This window comes from Accipiter gentilis, chromosome 6 (assembly GCF_929443795.1).
Source record: "Accipiter gentilis chromosome 6, bAccGen1.1, whole genome shotgun sequence".
In the NCBI taxonomy this organism is placed as follows: domain Eukaryota; kingdom Metazoa; phylum Chordata; class Aves; order Accipitriformes; family Accipitridae; genus Astur; species Astur gentilis.
The window spans coordinates 30,145,828-30,165,335 of NC_064885.1; the positions used below are offsets into that span (position 1 = coordinate 30,145,828).

The 19,508-nt window shown below is 36.3% G+C and overlaps 1 protein-coding gene across 4 annotated transcripts in view; it reads left to right on the forward strand.

Annotated features, from left to right (window-relative positions):
• The window catches only part of ATP13A3 (ATPase 13A3), a 57,873-nt gene that overhangs the window by 14,688 nt on the left and 23,677 nt on the right, over window positions 1–19,508 (forward strand). For 2 of the 4 annotated variants that reach the window (XM_049803114.1, XM_049803117.1), the window contains exons 3-11: window positions 7,442–7,535; window positions 9,507–9,680; window positions 10,487–10,657; window positions 10,979–11,049; window positions 14,702–14,782; window positions 16,615–16,684; window positions 17,518–17,652; window positions 18,453–18,525; window positions 19,268–19,399. In XM_049803114.1, the coding sequence (XP_049659071.1) occupies window positions 7,442–7,535; window positions 9,507–9,680; window positions 10,487–10,657; window positions 10,979–11,049; window positions 14,702–14,782; window positions 16,615–16,684; window positions 17,518–17,652; window positions 18,453–18,525; window positions 19,268–19,399 (1,001 nt within the window). Of the gene's footprint in view, window positions 1–4,093; window positions 4,177–7,441; window positions 7,536–9,506; window positions 9,681–10,486; window positions 10,658–10,978; window positions 11,050–14,701; window positions 14,783–16,614; window positions 16,685–17,517; window positions 17,653–18,452; window positions 18,526–19,267; window positions 19,400–19,508 lie in introns of all 4 variants that reach the window. The other 2 variants (XM_049803116.1, XM_049803115.1) reach the window with 2 other exon arrangements.

Consider the following 19,508-nt stretch of genomic DNA (forward strand, 5'->3'; position numbering starts at 1 on the left):
GACTGGAAAGTAAATATGGGACTTATGTCTAAGACCCTGTAGGCAGAAGCTTTGGTTTCAGCTCTTGAAAACTTGAAATGTTCTGTTCAAGTTTGCTCTTCTTTGTGATTGATTTTTAACGTGTGCAGCATGTTATGTGATATGGTTTGGGAACAGTGTGGTCCCAAATGTTTTCTTACCTTTATTTTATTTTTTTCTGATCCTTACATCTTCTTAGCCTTGTGTCCTTGTCCATTTATTTATTGGTACAGTACGTTTTAAATGATGTCAGTGTTTTAGACTCAGTGTTTCAGGTATTGTATGTGGAACTCATTGGCAGTTGGCATGGGCAGGAGCTGCAAGCTCAAGTAGTAATAGCTGATAAGACTTTTCCTTCTATTTTTATAGCTCCATTTATAAGTGTATTTCTTCTAGAGCATGATCTCTTAAGCTATACCTAGAACTTTTTTCCTCGGCTGCTGCCAATTCTGACATCAGGTTAAATATTACACATGCATTGAAAGCGATCTTTGAATGCAACTCCGCATGATCAGTGCTGTCAAGTCCTGTGTAGACTAGAAAGTCTCGTTAGCAGGATGGCAAAGGAGATCTTGGGTCAAGAACAGTTGGGTTTTTTTGGTTTTTTTTTTTTTTTTTTTTTTTCTGCTGAGAAATGTTTCTGTGGTCTGGGGAGAAGAAAGTTCTTAATCTTTCTGGAATAATTTTGAAGAGGCTTTTCCATTGTTTTTTACTGTTAGTAGTTAGACAAGAGGTACTTCATTTTATATGCATATGGGCATATTGCAACTGTAAAATTTTGAAGAACAGTTAATATTCAGAGCATCTTTGGGCATTTGGCCTGAGGTACAAGTGCAGAACTGTCTTCCAAAGTACCATCTCCTTGGATGTGCCAAGTGTTCCTGTGCAGCACCTGATACACAGTCCTTGCAGGGTGATGTGGAAAGCTGGCTTCTATGGCAGGGCAAAAGAATACACTTTTCCTCTGTGAATCGCTTTGTAGCCCAGGCTGTGTTTTCATCTTTGCTAAGAAATCAGATGGTATTGTGAAACTGAATGTGTTCTCAGAAGATACATTCATACTTCTTCCTGGCCTGTTATTGCTCTTCTAGTTTGAGTACTTCTTCAATTTTTAATTTTATGACTGCCAGTAAGGCAGAGATTGAGCATTAGTTGGTGTTTTGTATATGTAAAGCAATTGCTTACCTCCTGGAGGTCCACTGCATGAATGCCAAAAACCTTTGTCATAAGGCATGGGAAAAAATGGACTGTTTGGTAACTGCTCTCAATGTGTGGCATCGTGTGTTGCTGGAACAAGAATAAGCCCTGATGGTAAACGTTGCCTTTCTAAGGTCTGTTACCTTCTGAGGTTGATTCCTTCTTGTGGTAAAGGGTTGGAAGTATGGCTCTGAAGTGTTTAATTTCTGAGTGACTGAAATAATGTTTGGCTTTCTAGTTTCAAAACAGGGTTTTACTGTGTTTTGACAGCTAGTCAGGTTACAGTTGAAGATGATGTCTGTCTGCTATGGAGTAGGCACTATCTGCAGTTAAGAATGACTGTTCCAAGATGTTTTTAAATTTAGTAATCTGAAAGACTTGCAATGACATCAAGCTACTTAGAAACTTAATTTGCAACTCCAGAGCTGTGAACTTTTTCTTAATGGAGGATGTATTGGTTTAAAATAAGTTCTGGAAAAGGATTTTTAGTCTTTCAGTAGCCCTTAAAGATACTATAATGGTTCCTTTTGGACCCAGGAGGGCCAGACGGGTCACTTAGTAAGATACTAGATCAGATTTCAGGAATATGATTTCATGTTTGATCTATACCATGATCTTTTTCTAGACAGGTCAGTCAGGTTTTTTTGATCTTAATTCTCTTCCTGTAGAAGTTTATGGTGCTTGGTTTATTTAATGACCGTGGTTACATAGGGAGCTGAGGAAAATTGACTCACATTAATCTTTGCACATAGGTGGTTTTTAAACTTGGCTGTTCTCATGCATGTCTCTTGCTTTTCCTGTCTGCCTTGCTAGCTTTTCATTTGCTCTTCATGTTCTTACGAAAGCAGTGCTGGTTGATCCTTGTCTTGTACAGAAAATTAACTCATTTCTACAACATTCAGATAGTGACCAAGTTCCCTTTTTTAGCTTTGTTGCACTTGATCTCTAAGGTCATCTAATATGGTTTATGTGATTGCTTCATTATGCTCTGTCATAAACTGTAAAATGCTGAGAGTGAGAAACGTGTGTATTTCTTAACTGCCGCCTTTATCATCGATTAGCTCCTCAAAATGAATGTTGTCTTCACTCAGAACAGCTGTAAATACAAGGAAGGGTTTGGTCAGAAGCCTATATGCTTTTAGCTGGGCAGATAGTATCAGGACTTGTGCATAGACCTGAAACTGTCTGCAGGCTCCTGGTGAGGCATTTGTGGTTTGAATAGAAGGAGCTGGACCAGGCGGCTGATGCCTGGAAGCGCAGCCTCCGCGCCAGCCCGGCCACAGTCTTGCAATTGTTCGGCCACACTGGAGGGAAGAGGGAAAAAAAAAAGGCATTCCAAGCAGTGCCAAATTTTCTTTGATATGTTAATCTTTTGATAACAGTTTGAAAAGCCCTTGGAGACTTTTTTTAGATTTTAGACAAAATAGTTCATTTGTCAGGACTTCCCTTGTAGATAGGGTCTCAGTTATTAAGAACTGCCTCACTAACTCATGATAACAAAAGCAAGTGCAGAGGACAGCTGCTGGACTGCTTGTTGGTAAGAGAAACTCTTTTAGTTATCTCAGGATTTTTATGAATATCTGAAAAGAATAAAATAGGGAATGTTTAAGATAGAAGTTTATAAGTTTGTTTACTTGCATATTTTAAGCAGATGAATGATGGCAGCATAAGCATATGTAACAACTTGATAATTTTTTAATGCATATCCATACATGGATTTTTACTAAAGACTTAAGCTGTCAAAATTGTATTTTCATCTGAGAAATTTGGTATTTAAATTACCCAGTGACTGCAGGAGACCTTAAAAGTTTCTTCTTTTGTAGCTGTAGTCTTTACAGACCATGGAAATTTTCTCTTGAAATTAAGAAACTTGCAGTTAAACTGGAAAACTGGAAGAATAAACTGCTGGCAACGATGTATGTATGCTAAAGCAGAATTAATATTTAAGGATTATGCACTTGGGACAAATGTTGAGGAGAACAGAGGGAAGTTCTCTGCTTCCCAACCCCCAAACCCAACTTGGAGGGTAAAATTTGGACTGAAGTAGTTTGTTAATTATGCCAGCTATTGGAAAACTGACTTCAGATATGCTAGTAGTCCTTCAAACGTGTGGCTTGCAGAATTCTTCAGGCATACTGATTGAGACTTACTGTATTCTTTAACAACATTTACCTTGATAAATATGCCATGAGTTCACTTGCACCTTTTATACTGTTGCTACAAATGTTTATTCCTTATAAATATTTTGGTAGAACTGCTTGGTATCCTGGTTGTGTAGTCAGGATAGATGAAAAAATAGATATTGGTGTAATTCGGATAATTCAGAAAAGGTATAACATTTTCTTTACTGTGGGGGATGCATGTAGTTTTAAGGTCTGTACACTGCTGTAATTTCTTCAGTGATCCAATTTGTGATCTACTTTAGTTCCAAAATAATATCGACTTAAATATGAAGCTGCAAGTGCTGCCCTACTCATAACTATATACTATTCAGGACAGAGGCAAATAGCAAATACAGTTTAACTTAATTTTTATATACTTTTTTTACGAAGTTGCAGATTGTGATTCAAATGTATGCTCTTAGAAGTACAGTTCAGACACTGTTCAGCTGATGCTATAACATTTGTTAAATTTAGACCTATGTTCTAAAATGTTGCAAATGATTTCATTCTCTTCATCTCAGTGGCAAACAGCATTTCTCTTACAGACCTTTTTGATACTTTCTACTTCTCTGACTCTAGAATATGCTTAGCTATACAATAGTAGCTCAATAAGTAAAAATTATGTAAGTGGAGTGACAGTAATTTTCACCATTTCCATTGGTTTTGGCCCCTTTCTTTAAGAAGAATAAATAGTGCTTTTTGGATGCTGTTTTCAGTTTGTTAAAGGGGGAGAGGACTTGTCTGCCTGTTCACTCCAAGGAATCTGTGCCGGAGAGAGGCTGAGTCCACATTGCTTCTTGTGAGTGAATTTCAACCTCACTTCAATTCTAGTACTAGTAAAATGTTGTATTCCCTTGTAGTCTGAGAAGTCTGGGACTTATATTTATTTAATTAAATATTTAATTAAGTATTGAAATGTTTTAATTTCCCACCATATTATAGAAAGAAGTAAAGATCAAATGCAGATTGCTAAAATCTCTTCTGAATTGGTGAGGTGCTGCTACTTCTTTCTTCAGTCTGACCCAGCAGCCTGAAGTCACCTCCAAAGAAGGCAACCATGTGGAGCCCATGCTGGTGGTGTTCAACCCCAACTTTCAGCAGGGCAGTGAGAAATAAACCCAAAGCAGTTATGCATTTGAACTCTTGATGATGAGCTTGGGCTGATGATGTGCCAAAAGGGATAAGATTGGAGAAAGAGTGCTGTTCTTTGTTGCTGAATAGTAATGATTTTCATGACCCAGCAACTAAGAAAAGATCTCTAATGTTTTCTAAGCTTAGAGATTTGAATTTGAGTTTAATATGGAGAATTACAGGCAGTATGTGAAATATTGAGAATGTCTGTGTTAGTTGAAGGTCGCTCAGTAAATGAGTCTGTATAAAATAATGCAGATGGAGCTAATAATGTGAGTCAAAAATAGCCGCCTAATGCTTCTCATGTACTCCCTGTGTGATTCTACCCAGCTGTTATTGCTGGTGCTCTCAGTGCTGAGATTTCCCTTCGTGCTTCTTCAGACCAACAACTCAATGCTCCTTCCTGGCTGTCGAACAGCCCTAAATTAAGGCAATTGCACTTCTCTCATGCTGCTGTGGTGTCCCATAAGGTGCCTGTTCTGATGCGTTGGCCATATGGAAGTCTCAGTTGAGATTTATTGATGTTGAAGCTGTTTGCATTTATTTTGCTGCCTGGTGCTTTCCTGTATCAAGTATAGTTGTTGCTAGATACGTTCATCAAGATTGGAGTTTTGCCTGCAGGCACTTTTTTGATGTTGCAGTATACTATAGTGGGGAAATGCATGTTTGTTCAAGAACAGACTAGTTCAAGTATGATAAATCTAGTAATTATGTCATGGAGCTGTGAACTCCATTAGAAATAATAATTCTGTAAATACACAGAACTTTTTCTGGCTGCATGACTCCTTGATTGAAAATGTGATTCGTATAGTGTACAGAAAGTTGTTTGATGTTATTAATTCAAAGATTGTTCTCAGGAGCTTTCTTAGCAATCCTGTGTAGGCTTAAGACAGATTTTAACTGGTTGCATATATGTATCTTTCCCAGGATAAAAAGAAGAGTGGCAATTTAAACAAAAAAGTGTTTTAGAACTTACATGATTTGTGCAACAGATAAGGAAGTATCAGTGGTACGCATTTTTTGGCTTGATTTCCAAATTAATCTGCAGTAAGGAAGGTATTCGTAGTTCAGTATTGGATAGTAATAGAAAATTTTCAGCTTAACAAAGCAAGGAGCATGTGAGCTGGTGTTTCTATCAAAGACGACAGTTGTTATCAAATTTGCTTCCTTCCATACAGAACAAAATACAAACTGTATCAAGCATTCAATTTATGAAGTGCTGAGTTGTTTTTCACCTGTAACTGAGCCCTGTGTTGTGATGCAGTTCTTTGCTTCGATTGTGTGTTTATCCCACTAGGATCTTGTTCAGCAGTGGGGGTAGATTTCTGAGGACACCCAGATTTGGGCAGCAACAGAAACCTTTTGTGTTAGGTTCCTTCCTCATTTGTTGGCTTAATTGGAAAGGAGGTGGTAGCTTGCAGAAAACACGTGAGGATGTGATGATGTTGATAAACTGCAGGAATTGGGAGGAAGGACCTTTTGAAGTTGACATTGCTGCTCAATGTAAGTGCATGGATCCAGGGGCTGGCTTTGAGGGGATCTGACTTGAAGTCTGGTGATTCAATTTGTGAAAATGTTGGGGAGTTAATGACAGCAAAGAGCTTGGTAATAGTTGTGCTTTTGTGATAATGCTACCTAATACTAAGTATTTTGAATAGTGGCATCCTAGCCTTCAATGGACAGCTGAGATGAAGTTAAGTGGATGGCTTTCACCTTGATTTTTTTAATTTTTTTTTGGTAACAGCCTTCTGTCTGAAAAATGACAATTACAGTATCTACGTGTGCTATGACAGTGAATCCTTAATACTTGAGGACTGCTTATATGCTGTGGTAGTAAGTGGTGTCTTCAGAGAGATTTGTGTGTGCAGTAAATGAAAACAAAGGTTGTACATTGTCAGTGTAGAGAATGATAGTTAATCCATGCCTTGGCAGGTGAGCACTGGCTATTCAGTGGTTTTAACTATGGTAGGGTGGTCCTGTGGAAATATACGGCTGCATTAATTACAAATTGTATACAATTAACAGGTTCAGGGGTGCCCAAATGGATTCAGTTTTTATTTCAAAAATTTAGCTTTTTGAATTTGATTTTCTTTGTTTGTGATGTTGAAACTTCTGATGAGCCTCATAGTATGTTGTAGCCTTTTGTTTGTAGTTCTTCCCTGTTGGAATAAGGATCTGTGTGCAATATGTTCATCTCATAGTCACTTCATATTTTTTCATGCCCTTCCCTATTCATGAAACTTGTGATCATAATCTATACTCAAATCTCCCCTCAAGATTTGCAACTAGAAGAATTTACAATAAGAAATGAACCCATTGATACAAATTGGATGGTAAAAAAATTGGAAAGAAGGGAAAAGACTAACGGACTGTTAAGCATGTTGTGATTTAGAAATACAAACCTTTTATTAGCACATACTTTTTTTTCTTCTCAGATGAGACATGCACATCTTGGGGGTACAATGCCTTTCCTTGTGGATGATAGCCTGGCTTCTGAAAGCATCTGACTGGAGTTATTACAGTACAGAATGATAGAAATGTGTAATCTTGACCTACTTGAAGGCTTTTTTTTAATTATTATTTTTACAGTTTTAATTTAGGTTTCCATCCTGAAGTTTGTAGAATGTACCAAAACCTGCTTGCTGCGTGTACAATGTAACCAAGTTAAATTGGTACAAGCTCTTTTCCCTCCTTCAAAGCCTGCTGTTTCTCCAGTATTTCACTTGTATTCATCTAGTGTTCAATCTTAAAGCTTTACTAGAGCTCCTTGGGTCATTACTACTGGAAACTAGTAACAGTGAAAATTTAAGATATATATTAATATGTTGTCAGTGTGTTTTATGTGTATGCAGTTACAGAAAATAAAACAAACCTCATACTTCAGTATAAAATCAGTAATGTTGCTTCAGTTTTTAATTCTTTTGTTATTAAAGGTCTTCCATATCTCAAGTAGAGAAGTTCCATATCATACTAAACATGGAGAAAGAAGAAAAGAAATTTGTCAATAAAGCAGAGGAGGATGAGATGGTAATTAATTCTGTTCATGTGTTTTTATACAGTGAAAGAAACACATTTTCATGGTTTTCTCTCTAAATGGGGCATATTACATTAGGAAGTGGACTGTCTCAGTTTAAATGAGTTAAGCAATTTTATATCGTTATCCCTGATAATCTTTTTTTGGTATTAAGAAATGTAGTCTTGGGATAGGGAATGTTTTTGTTGAAAACCTTTGCAAAGGTTCTGGGTTGGCTACATTGAGGTCAGCAGTCCAATGGTAAAAGATTTTGGTACTTGCCATTTTTTTTTTTAAAGGAAAATAGAAGCAAAGTATTGGTGTTTTTTTTCTTTTCTCCAAATTTTGGAGTTTTTTTCTTGTCATGTAAAACAGGTTAATGCTCTATAATCTGACTGTACTCTGCATAATCTTGTATATTCATATTTATGCAGATAAGACCCACCCCTAAAGCATGTCAAGCAGTTTTATGGGTATTTGGTAGCACATAAACTTTGCTTCCTACTAGAGCAATGATATCTCTTATTTCTCCTGGAAGATGCAGCAGTTAGTTTTGACAGGAAAATAGTGGCAGCTGATCTTTAAATGTCTTTCCCATTTTAGAGATAGCAGAAAATATTTGGGATATATAGGGATTTTTGTTTTAAAAAATGGTATTTTCCCGTGAATTGAAGTCCTTGTTCTTTTGTTGTGCATGCTGCTAGGAAAAGCTGCTCTCCACTAGACCAGCTCTGATACGGAGAGTAGGCAAATACACCGTAAAACAAAAAAATGAAACTGAGATACTTATGGTCTGATCACTAAACTAAGTGCTTTTCAGAAGAAGTAATTTTGTTTTGCCCCAAAAGAAGCATTAATCTCTCCCACTATCTTTCACCCACCTGTTTTTATTGGTAAGGAATGAATACTGACTCTAGTGTTTTGGGGGTAACGGAGAATGGGTTTTGTCTCTGATTTGTGTCAGCTGAGAAGGCTACAAAAGGAACGTGTTGAAAAGCCTTTTCGTAGGAAAGGAGTTTAAACAATTTCTAATACCATTTAATGAAAAGTACAAAAAAATTTGCAACAAGTTGGTGTCAATATGAACAATGTGGGTGGGACTCAATGGGAAACTTCATTGCCCTTTTGCAGCAGGAAATATAATCTAATGATGTAATGTGAAACTCGGGAATGTAACACAGCTTCTAGTAAGTCACTGAATTATTTTCTGTTCCTGGCTGTCATCAGGTTAAGTTGGTACTTGCCTTTGACCAAGGCAAACTTAATACTTTGTGGGTTTTTTTAATGGGAGAAGATAATTTTTCCAGCTGGTGCAAGTTACAGAACTTTTGACAGTGCAGCTTGCAGCTTCTGATGTTTCACAGTAGCATTTCTTCTTAAATGGCAGGCAAAATAAGCCAGTTTCTGTATTTAAAAACTAGTGTTTGATGAATATATTTTCATACTAGTTTAGAAAGTATGAAATTCTGCTGGCAACAAAACCTATGTATGATAGCAACAAAAACTAATGCTGTGCTAGTATTCAAAACTATGTATACTAGCTAATGTGGTAAAATCAGCATTTGATTAAACCAAATATGCTTTTACTTCTAACTGCTTGGTTGACTTGTGCTGGGTCATGGTCAAAAATTTGGTTGTTCACTGAGAGTTAAGGTAGAAACCTACCTTAGGGAGCAACATAAGTCCTTAGGGAGCAATGCAGAGAGGAGTCAGGTCCTGTAATGAAATGTTGTAAATGATGCGTATGCTCTGCCTTTCTGAGGCTTTTACTGATGTTAATATTTCTTGCTGAGCAAAACAGTCCTCCTTTTTGTTGCCTCCCTGTCATGTATTAAGTTTTTTTACATCCTTCCCCCAGAAAAGGAGAAAATGGCTTTGAAATTTGATTTGCTTTAAATACCACACTTATGAAAAATTAATGTTGGCTTCCCAAGCCAGAGCAATTAAAGAGGGTCATTGTTTGTTGTTTCTCTGTTTCCATGCAGGAGATCTATGGTTATAATCTGTGTCGTTGGAAGTTGGTGCTAGTTACTGTAGGAGTGATCTGTTCTGGTGGCTTTCTTCTCCTCCTCCTCTACTGGATGCCTCAGTGGCGTGTGAAAGCAACATGCAAAAGGACTACACTTAAAGACTGTGAAGTGGTTCTGCTGAGAACAACTGTAAGTCTATAGGAGGGTGTGCTTCTCCCAGTTTACAGTTGTTTTACATCCCTCTTGCTGCTTGCTAAAGTATACAAATCCTTGCCTGCAATGTAGACATGATTTTGTTTCACAGCACTGCAGAACTGTGCTCCTTGGTACTGTATATAGCTTTGCTGCCCATGTGGGAAGACTGACAGCTGCTTGCAGAGGATGTAGCAAAAAAAGTCTTTGCTTTTGGATTTTAAGAATTAAATACATGATTGCTGTTGTCATCAAAAGTTACAGAACAGATACCTTGTTCATATAACCTGATAACATGGTTTTCAGGTTTTCCCTCCCTTGTTCAGGAAAGATAGATCTGTTGAATTAAGGCATAACTGCAGACCCAAGTGTGGTTTGATTTCAAGTGATTTTTCTTCCTCCACAGTTGCTGGTTATGATCTTGTGTTAAGTCCTCAGTTATTTGAAGTTGCAGGGTGGGTGCAGCTGAATGCATAGGAATTGCATAGTTCCTACTACTACAGAACAACTATTTTAAATTGTGAAGGGCTGAAGATGTCAAAATTCAAGTACCAAGACTCATTGCTTAAAAAAAATAATAAATCTTTCAGCAAAAAACTTTTGGAAAGCAAAAAGCTTTTAGAATTGTGGAAGGAAAATGTATTCTCAAGGTAGCTGATATTAACTTGGGGATATCTTCTGTAGTTATGTATGGCTCTGCTAATCTGTCATCTGTTGTTGACACATTTTGCTACAGATATTGTAGTAAAATGCTGTTTAAATGATGTTTCAACCAACTCATTTTTTTCCCCTCTCTTTTTAAGGATGAATTCAAGATATGGTTTTGTGCAAAGGTTCGCCTTATGCCTTCTTTGGGAGCCAATCCTTTACAGAATCCTAACCCTATTATACACAAGGTTTCAAATGGCCATGCTGTTCATTTCTGTGAATCTGCTGCAGAAGAGAATAAAAATGATTTGAAAAAATATTTGCCTGTAAGTAAACCTGCAATACTACACTTCCTAATTTTCGAAGTATCTCCAGTAGTATCTAGAGTAAACACACACAGTACAGTACACACGAGCTGCGACTTTTTTCTAAAAGGCTAACTCATTCTTTGGGTGGAGCACAAATCTTTTGCTCAATAACCTGTTACTGGAAATTGTGGAATCCTTGAAAGATTATTTTGAAAAGAAAACTATTAATTTTTCAGTGAAGTTTTTCTAAATCCACTTTCTACTGCTGTTCAGAATAAAGCCAGTCAGAAGAGAGGAGTTAAGCGGTGCTAGTTTAATATCTGTCTGTTGCCCTTTCAGATTCGTTATTTCACACATCACAGCGTGAAGTATTTCTGGAATGATTCAGTTCAAAGTTTTGATGTTGTACGGTAAGAATACTTTTTTCTTTTGTGTTGTGCTTCAACTGCATTTTTTTTTTTTAAAATACAATAGCATGCCTAAGAACATGGTGAAAATTGGTATCGTATTCTGACCAGCTGTTTTAGCTCATTGAGTCTTTGTTTGAACCATAGTGAGATTTTAACTTGATGTGACTTTGGAAGGAAGGTATTTGTTTAATCTACCTTTATCGAGCATGATTCGTATAGGGTGACAGGCTGCATGCCTTTGCAGGCTTTTTGCCTGTTCTCGGAGTGTTATTTGAGAATTGAAGCACCTGTTTATAGACAGTAGCTCTCCCTCTATAAACTCTTAAAAACTTTCTTTCTGATGGAATAACTTACTTTTTTTGCATTGCTGCTGAGTTAGACCCAAAAGGAGTATGTAGGAAGAGGGGAATTCACCGAATATCTTGTTGGAATTCACCGAGTATCTTGTTGCTCACCTTTGTGTGTAGGTCTGCTGCTACATTCTAGTCCAGTTGAGCTGAATTTGATCCCTCTTTTATTACTCTCTAGTAACAAAAACAGGTCTCCTGCATTGATAGAAAATGTCTTTTAGTGGGCAGTACTAGCTGTGCTCACTGAATATGATGCACTGTATTTTCTTTTATCCAGCAGCACTGTTGCATGACGTTAGGGTTGAAGAAGAAAGTTCTTTTATCTGATGCTACTGATAAGGCCTTAGCATAGTGCTAACAAGTTAAATGAACTCAGGCTTCTCTCTTTTTTGACAACTGCTTGTTAAAATAAGAAGTTTGGATCAGAAATACAACCTCTTTTTAACTTAATGTTCACTGCATTGAGCTATCATATGGAAGAGTCCAAGCACTACATATAGAAAAAAAATTCTGAACAGGGACTGAAGGAAAGAAAAATAGCCAAAATTTCTGTAAGAAGAAACATACTCTGGAAATGTTTCTTATGTTTTTGAAAAAAGTGTGTGATAATAGTATGGAAAGTTATCAGCGATGACAACAATTTAAAGAAATGATCATAATACAAGGAGTTACAAAACTGAGTACTCCTCTGGGAGGATGGAAGTGACCCAGTTCATGTGTAAATAATTAAAGCTTTGTATGCATTTTTTTTATGTTAAGCCTCCCATGAATTACAGTGGTGCAGGTAGTGACGCTTGTCATTTTGCATTACAGGGTCCTGTTTTCATGCCTATAGTGTTGCTAATTTAAACTGCTCAAAGGGCATATTTCCCACAGATGAGATTAAAACCTTCAAAACTATACTTTTATGCTAAGAACAGATATGGGAAAAAAATCATACGACTCCACGTGTTTAGAAAAAAATGTTGTTCCTTAGAATTAAAGCAGTGACTTGAAACTTGGCATTTGTTGGCTGTTTGACTGTGCCTTTTGATGTTCTTGTGATAACTCAGCCAATTTATAAGCCCTGGAAAAATCTCAGATATGCCTGTGAAGTTATGTGAGCATTTATTCAATCACATTCTTGCTGATGTGCTAAACTTTCATTTGTTTGATGTATTAGCAATGACTGAGCCTCACCACTTATTTAGTCAGGTACTGTAGCTGAGCTGGTCACTGTTTTTTAGCAGTTGGATAATAAAGAGGAGAAACAGCTGGATCTGAGACATACCTGATACTGGTAGAGTATTAAGTCACTTTTCACAAGGTCAAATAAGAATGAGAGTTTGCTATAACTTTTCTTTAAAGTGAATGAGGTATGATCATGTAGTGAAGTACTAGATACCACCTGCAAAATAATAGTTGAACTTATGATAAATATTCTGAAAAGAAGTCTTAATTTGTCCTTCATCGGGGTACTTTTAATCTGCTCTTCAGTTTATGTAAAAAACAGAAATCGGTATTACCTAATAACATAGTAGAGAATTAAGTTAATATTTGTAAAGAGATGGTATATGAGACTGAGGGCTTTGTAGTAAAATCCCCAAGGCAAGCAACACAGTTGTAGTTGTGATCTAAGCCCAGTACTGCATCATGAAAGCAGATTCACTCTGTGCGGTGATTTACGCAAGTATCCAGAGACAGAACAGTTTGATCACATAATTAAAGACTTAGCACAATACAAAAGGGAAGCAAATTAACATTTCTTGGGCAACTGATTTGGTTATGAGAGCTTGAGTTTCATATCATTGTTCTTTTAAAAATAATGTAATGTTAAGATCACTGTTTTAAACAGAGGAAATGCAAGTGTAATTGTTCTTAAACTAAATCAGACTTGGTCACATAGCCAGAGAGGATGCAACTTTGACCTCATATGTCTGTTTTGTTTTAGCTAGTGTCAACTGAATCTCAGAGTGAGTTGATGAGTGCTTTATGTAATAAACTGTGCACACAGGGATTTTTTTTAAATGCCCTGGGAATTCAGTACTGTAACAGTACTGTAAAAAGTAGATAACATCCTGCTAGAAGCTTTGTCTTTGCATGGACATCACACACATAGGTATGCATAGTTGCATATAAAGCACTTAGTTTTAGGGATCCTTCTTAAACCCACTGTTATATTCCTTTTTGTGCAGGAAAAGAAAAATTGAATCATTTGGGATAGAATGGGAGGAAAGGCACAGTTATTAACAGAGAATTGTGTATTTATTAATCTAAAAATTGTTACTTTAAAATTCTTGAATGTGAAAAATTTTAGGGAAACTTTTGTAAACGTATGGCCAGATTAACACATTAACGTTTTTACCTTCTCTTATGAGAAGTTGCTGGAAACATGGTCCTAGCCTTTGCAATAGTGTGGATTTTCAAAGCTTTCCCTGTGTTCTAGAGAATGGAAATAATTTTCACTATATATGCACAAAAAAGAGTTTTTTCTTCACTGGGACAACTCTGAATCCCTTTTAGTAGATAACGTGATAGATGTCCAATATAAAAAAAGATTTGTGTTGAATAGTGCTGGTTTTGTCATGTCATCTGTGAAAGCCTTTTGGAAGGTAGTAATATTTTCCTGTGCATCCAAAGTATGTTCACGAGAAAATGCCTGGATATTGGGCATGGTATGTCTGATTTAATGAGTTTGGTAGTTGAAATGATCCCATAGCTGTAAACATAATGATGTTTCAGATGTGCTTGCTTATCTGCAGATCTTCTAAATTACAGCATTTGTTTTCACAGCATAGAAAAAGGAAGTGTTTAAAATGTAGACTGTACTTTAGTCATGGATAAAATTTTGATAGTAAGATGCTGCATAATAGCTTCAGTATAGATTTGTCTGATAAATTGATTAATAATTTTTTAAAAAATGCTTCCATTACTACTGAGAGGCAAATAAAGATAATTTGAAGGAATATTAATCCGTATTGATTACATACGTTTTATAAAACTTGCTCACTTTTTCTTTTTAGAGGCCTTTGAATACTAGTTATGCTAGTATTTTACTTCATTTTTGAAGTGTAACTTCATTTTGATTGAAATAGATATGACTATCTTACAGAGTAAGATGTGTCAACAAGATGACTGCTTTTAACATCTCACTGGCATCTGTAGTTGTGACAAAAATAGCTGGAAAAACATTAATCCATAGACTTTGTTCTTTTATAATACAGTGTAACTCTTGGCAAAGACCTAGCTCTTTTGAATTACTGCATACTTCATTTTAAATACCGTGTTTGTTAAATAACTCATTGACTTTTTCCTTTACTTAGAGGTCTAGATGAATCTACATTCTGTTCTTCAATTCATAACGAACACAGCACGGGACTGACAAAGGGAATGCATGATTACAGGTAATACTGCAGTATTTCAGGGAAGAATTGTTTTTGTTCCATTACCTGTGCTCACAGTGTTGGCAAAACTAGAAGACAGCTGAGTGACTTGTGTTTACAGACAGGCTCTTACATTTCCTTCAAAGGTGGCTGCTAGATGTATGAAATTCTTGTTTTTCTTACCTATATATTGAGTAGGAACTAGACTCCGATATTGTGTTAACTTACTTTTCTCAAACTACACAGACCATGGGAATTGGAACCACTGCTTAAAGTAATTCAGAATATATTTCTGAAATTGTATTTACTACTTAACATTTTGAAATACAGTGAGTGTACAAAAAGAATAGCAAGCACTTATGTTTTCAACCATGTTGGCAGGTATACAGCAAAATTTGGCAGTTGATGTAAAACAAGGTAGTTATTTTTTCCACATAACTCGCCTTTAAGTGACATAAATGTTACCATAACATATTGCCATTGTTGAAGGGCGTGTGTGGGTTCAGAGGCAAATAGACTGATTCCCAGTGGAAAAGTCCATCAAAAGTTCTTTAGCTGGTAAGATGCTCATTTGTCTCAAGCTGCAGATTGTTGAAGGCTTGAAGGGAACACTGAGGGAGATCGCTCTGCTGCTTCTTGTTTTCTCTACTATCTTTGGCTAACAGTTATTGTGAGAGAGGGGATAGCGTGCTAGATGGCTAATAAGGAACTTTGGATGCCAGGAAGCAGCGACCCTGGCCTAAACTGTAACTAATTTATTATTTTAGGAAGATCAGGCTGAAAATTCCCAGGTCTCAGGACTTTGGCTTTCATTTTAAAAGCTTAGTTAGTATCACAGATGTGTCCCATAGCTTGCATGGATCTGTCTCTGGTTTGTCTGGGGCTAAATGCATTCCCCACTTTTTCTTTTAATTCTGGTTGACAAGAAATAACTGGGGGGGAGGCAGGGGGGGAAGAATAATTTTTTTAACATGCTATTTTAGACTAACGTTGTAAATATGCCTGTCAAGGGACACAGCTGAAGTATGTTGGTAGAGAAGAACTTAGTCTAGAAAAAGCCTTTAAAATGTAACTTTAATGGTACATTGTTCAGGGATTTCTTTGTTCTTAAATGTGAAGAGCAAGCTGGAATATATATTGTGAAAATGTGGATATGTACTTAATTATTAGCGTTTAACTTATTGGTACACTACCTAAACTATTCTAGTTTGGGTTCTGTTGCGTTCCTGGCTGTTTTTTTTTGCAAATGAGATGTTCTTAGAGTTAAAATATGGAAGCACCTCATTGTTCATAGTTCCATTTTCTGTCAATTTGTGTATCTTTCTACGGTAAAAGCCTTTTTCTTAAGACCATCCTTTAAGGGCTTCTTCATATCAATGTAATTTAACCAGCTCAGATCCCATCAGTGCCTAGTTTCTTGCCTCTCTTTCATGATTTGCCTTTCTTCATGCTAAGAATAAAACCAAGATAGAGACCCGTGAAGACAGTGTCTTACTGCAGGGTAGGAGTTAACACTTGTTTGAGCTTAAGTTAATGAGAACCCCATATTGGCTTTCAGAATGACATGTTTAATAACATGGACCTATACACAGTTTACAGGGAAATCTGATTATGAAAGAACCTAATAATTAAGTTACAGTTGAAATTGAAGTATTAAATAATTATCTTTGTATTGGAACATCTCACTGGGTAAATGTTTTTTGATGAACAGCTTTTGAAACAGTATGATAAATAAAAGGGGCCACAGATTAAGTAATATTTTATACGTTCTCATATTAATGGAATTACTTTGAAGTGAGTAAGATTTGTAATAATTTTAACTGTCTTTTGATATTTTTACTTTTCTAATGCAGAAAAGCATTCTATGGAGTAAATGAAATTGCTGTGAAAGTGCCTTCCATTTTTAAGCTTCTGATTAAGGAGGTAAGATCTTTTCTTTAACAAATTGAAAAAAAAAAAGTATATCATTAAAAGTTACTTTAAGTACAATGATTATTGGACTGTTCTTCAAATAATAACGTAAACCAGAAACCTTCCCCCATTTTTGACCTCTCCAAACTTAAGAGGCCTTAACTGTAAGCTCTTCAGAGTTCACAACCTGGTGCCTTAGCAAGGATGTTAGAAAATGTGTCAGAATTCTTTGAGAGGATGTTCATCTTACTTATTTCTCGTTAATTTCAAACATAAAACAACTAATTGTGTTCTCCATTATCAGACCAGGGATTATACATGACAACATATGCATCAAATCAAATGTGTTCTTGCATATACTTTTGTTAGATTTGTTCAATTTTCCATGTATCAGGTGGATTTGAATAATTGAGTTCTTATCCATGTACTATAATAATGCATGACAGAAACTTTTGAACAAAGAAACTCTCCAACCTGAACTATAACAGAGTAAGAACTTGAGGTGTCAGTGCATTTATTAATAAGAAATGGATAATAACATCCAAATTAATTTAAGAATTGTAACTTAAGGTGCATCAGATGTTCCTATCATTTTGCTTTGAGGTATAGGGGGAAAATGCACACAGACTTAAATGTATTAATGTATTATTTTAGCGAGAACTGTGCTTTTGAGGGGTTGAGGAAGTGGTGAAAAAGAGGGATTGGGTTGGCAAAACAGACAGAAATCATGCATAAAGAACAGAAAGGTTTATCTCCTCCATGGAGGAAGAGGATGATTCTGACTCTTCTGACAGAGAATGTGTGTGACCTTTTGGTGTAACTTTAATGTTCTGTCACTCTTCTAGGTTCTCAACCCTTTTTACATTTTTCAGTTGTTCAGTGTGATATTGTGGATCACTGATGAATATCACTACTATGCATTAGCAATTGTGATCATGTCTGTAATATCCATTGTTAGCTCACTCTACACCATTAGAAAGGTAAGTTCAAAGAAAAAAGATACATCTTTTCAGCTTTTTACTGATTGGTTTATTTTGATATGAAATTGCCTACAAATCTTTAAGAATTTTTCAGAGGTATACAGGTAGAATATTGCTATGGGTTTTCCCTCTTTTAGCTGAAAGAATTTGGATTTACAGTTCCCTTTGAGACCCTTCTCTGTTGACTTTCCATGCTGTTGAATCAGTAGGTTGACCTCAGATAACAGAAACACTACCTCACTTAAATAAAACCTGGACACAGGTTTATGTACCAAGTTTTATTGACAGTAGGGATTCCATTGTTTCCTTCTGTTTGGAAAAGTCCAACGGAATTGAGCACCAGACAAACGTGGATTGTTAAATTGGCAATGCATTTTTCTCTGTAGACTTAGCTGTAGCTGATTCAAATCAAAGTAGTAGTTATCCTTAAATTTCAATCTCTGAATTCAGACCAGAAACAACCCCCCACGTCCCCACCTTACCTTAATCCAAGTTCATACAACTACTGCAGTTTTTACTTACGTATGTTAATGACCAAACATTTTTATAACATTTTGTGTGGCATGTGTATTTGCTTCCAGAATGCCGTTAAAAGTAGGAACCTGTACAGGTTGATGCACTCTAGCTTTATTTGCCCATAGGTTTCCTAAACTATGTTCAAGAGAACGTTTTGAGTAACATTTTGTTGTAAAAGAATGTTAGTAAAGAATCTCATCGCTTCTACTTGTAGAGATAGAGCGTGCATTTAGAAGAAGACAACCTGTGCTTTTAAATAATGAACTGTTTTCTCCCCTTTGCAGCAATATGTTATGTTACATGACATGGTAGCAGCTCACAGCATTGTCAGGGTTTCTGTCTGCAGAGGAAACCAAGGTAAATTTCACAGGCAGTTTGGAAGGTTGAGTTTAAATTGTTCATTAAGTGTGAGTGTAAAGTTGGTGTGCATCTGTTCGTTCTTTGATCACCTTGAAATGCTTCCATTTCTTTGCAAAATTGCATGGGGAAAAAGAAGTTGCAAAGTGGAATTTAGATAGGATAATAATCTGTTCATGATTACCCTTCTAGATGGTTTTTTTAGCGAGCATCAGTTTTTTCCCTAGATTTTCTGCTTGTCTTATTCCTGTTTCTCATTATCTACTACTCCACATATGTAACTGTCATTGTAGTTTCTTTTTTGGCTTCCAGACATGCATGTGTTGGGTTTCCATTACAATTTATTACCCAGCAGGGGCTGCAAATTGATTTCTGGATTTTTGCTCATTTGGATACCACAGTAGCTGAAGTTGGTTAGGTTTTGCAAGACATGCATTTGTGTTGGACTTGTGTCTTTATACTGAAGTTATACTGTAGTTAACTGTTAATAGCTTTTGTACAAGCTTGACTCCTTTCATTTGTTATGATGAACTATGTCCATGTGTTCTAGAGTATAATCTGTGATGGAATTGGGTTTATCAATGGCTTTTTCTGTATCTTTTCAAAAACTTTTCATAATGCCATTAATAAAATAGAGTATAAGCTTAGTTGTCACCATCTGGACCTTGGCTGTGAGGATCTTTATCAGGTTTTGTAGATGGTGGCTGTTTTCAGGTAAACTTCTTTGTGTTTTAATATTCAGAAATAGAAGAAATCCTTTCCACCGACCTTGTGCCTGGAGATATCATGTTGATTCCATCTAATGGGACAATTATGCCCTGTGATGCAGTACTTCTCAGTGGTACTTGCATTGTAAATGAAAGTATGTTAACAGGTAAAGTAAACTTGATACCATTTTGTGTGGCTAAACCTATTAGGTTATACCTGTGTGCATGCTTAACTTGCAGTATGTTCTAGCAGAAGTGGATATGTTTATTTTGCTT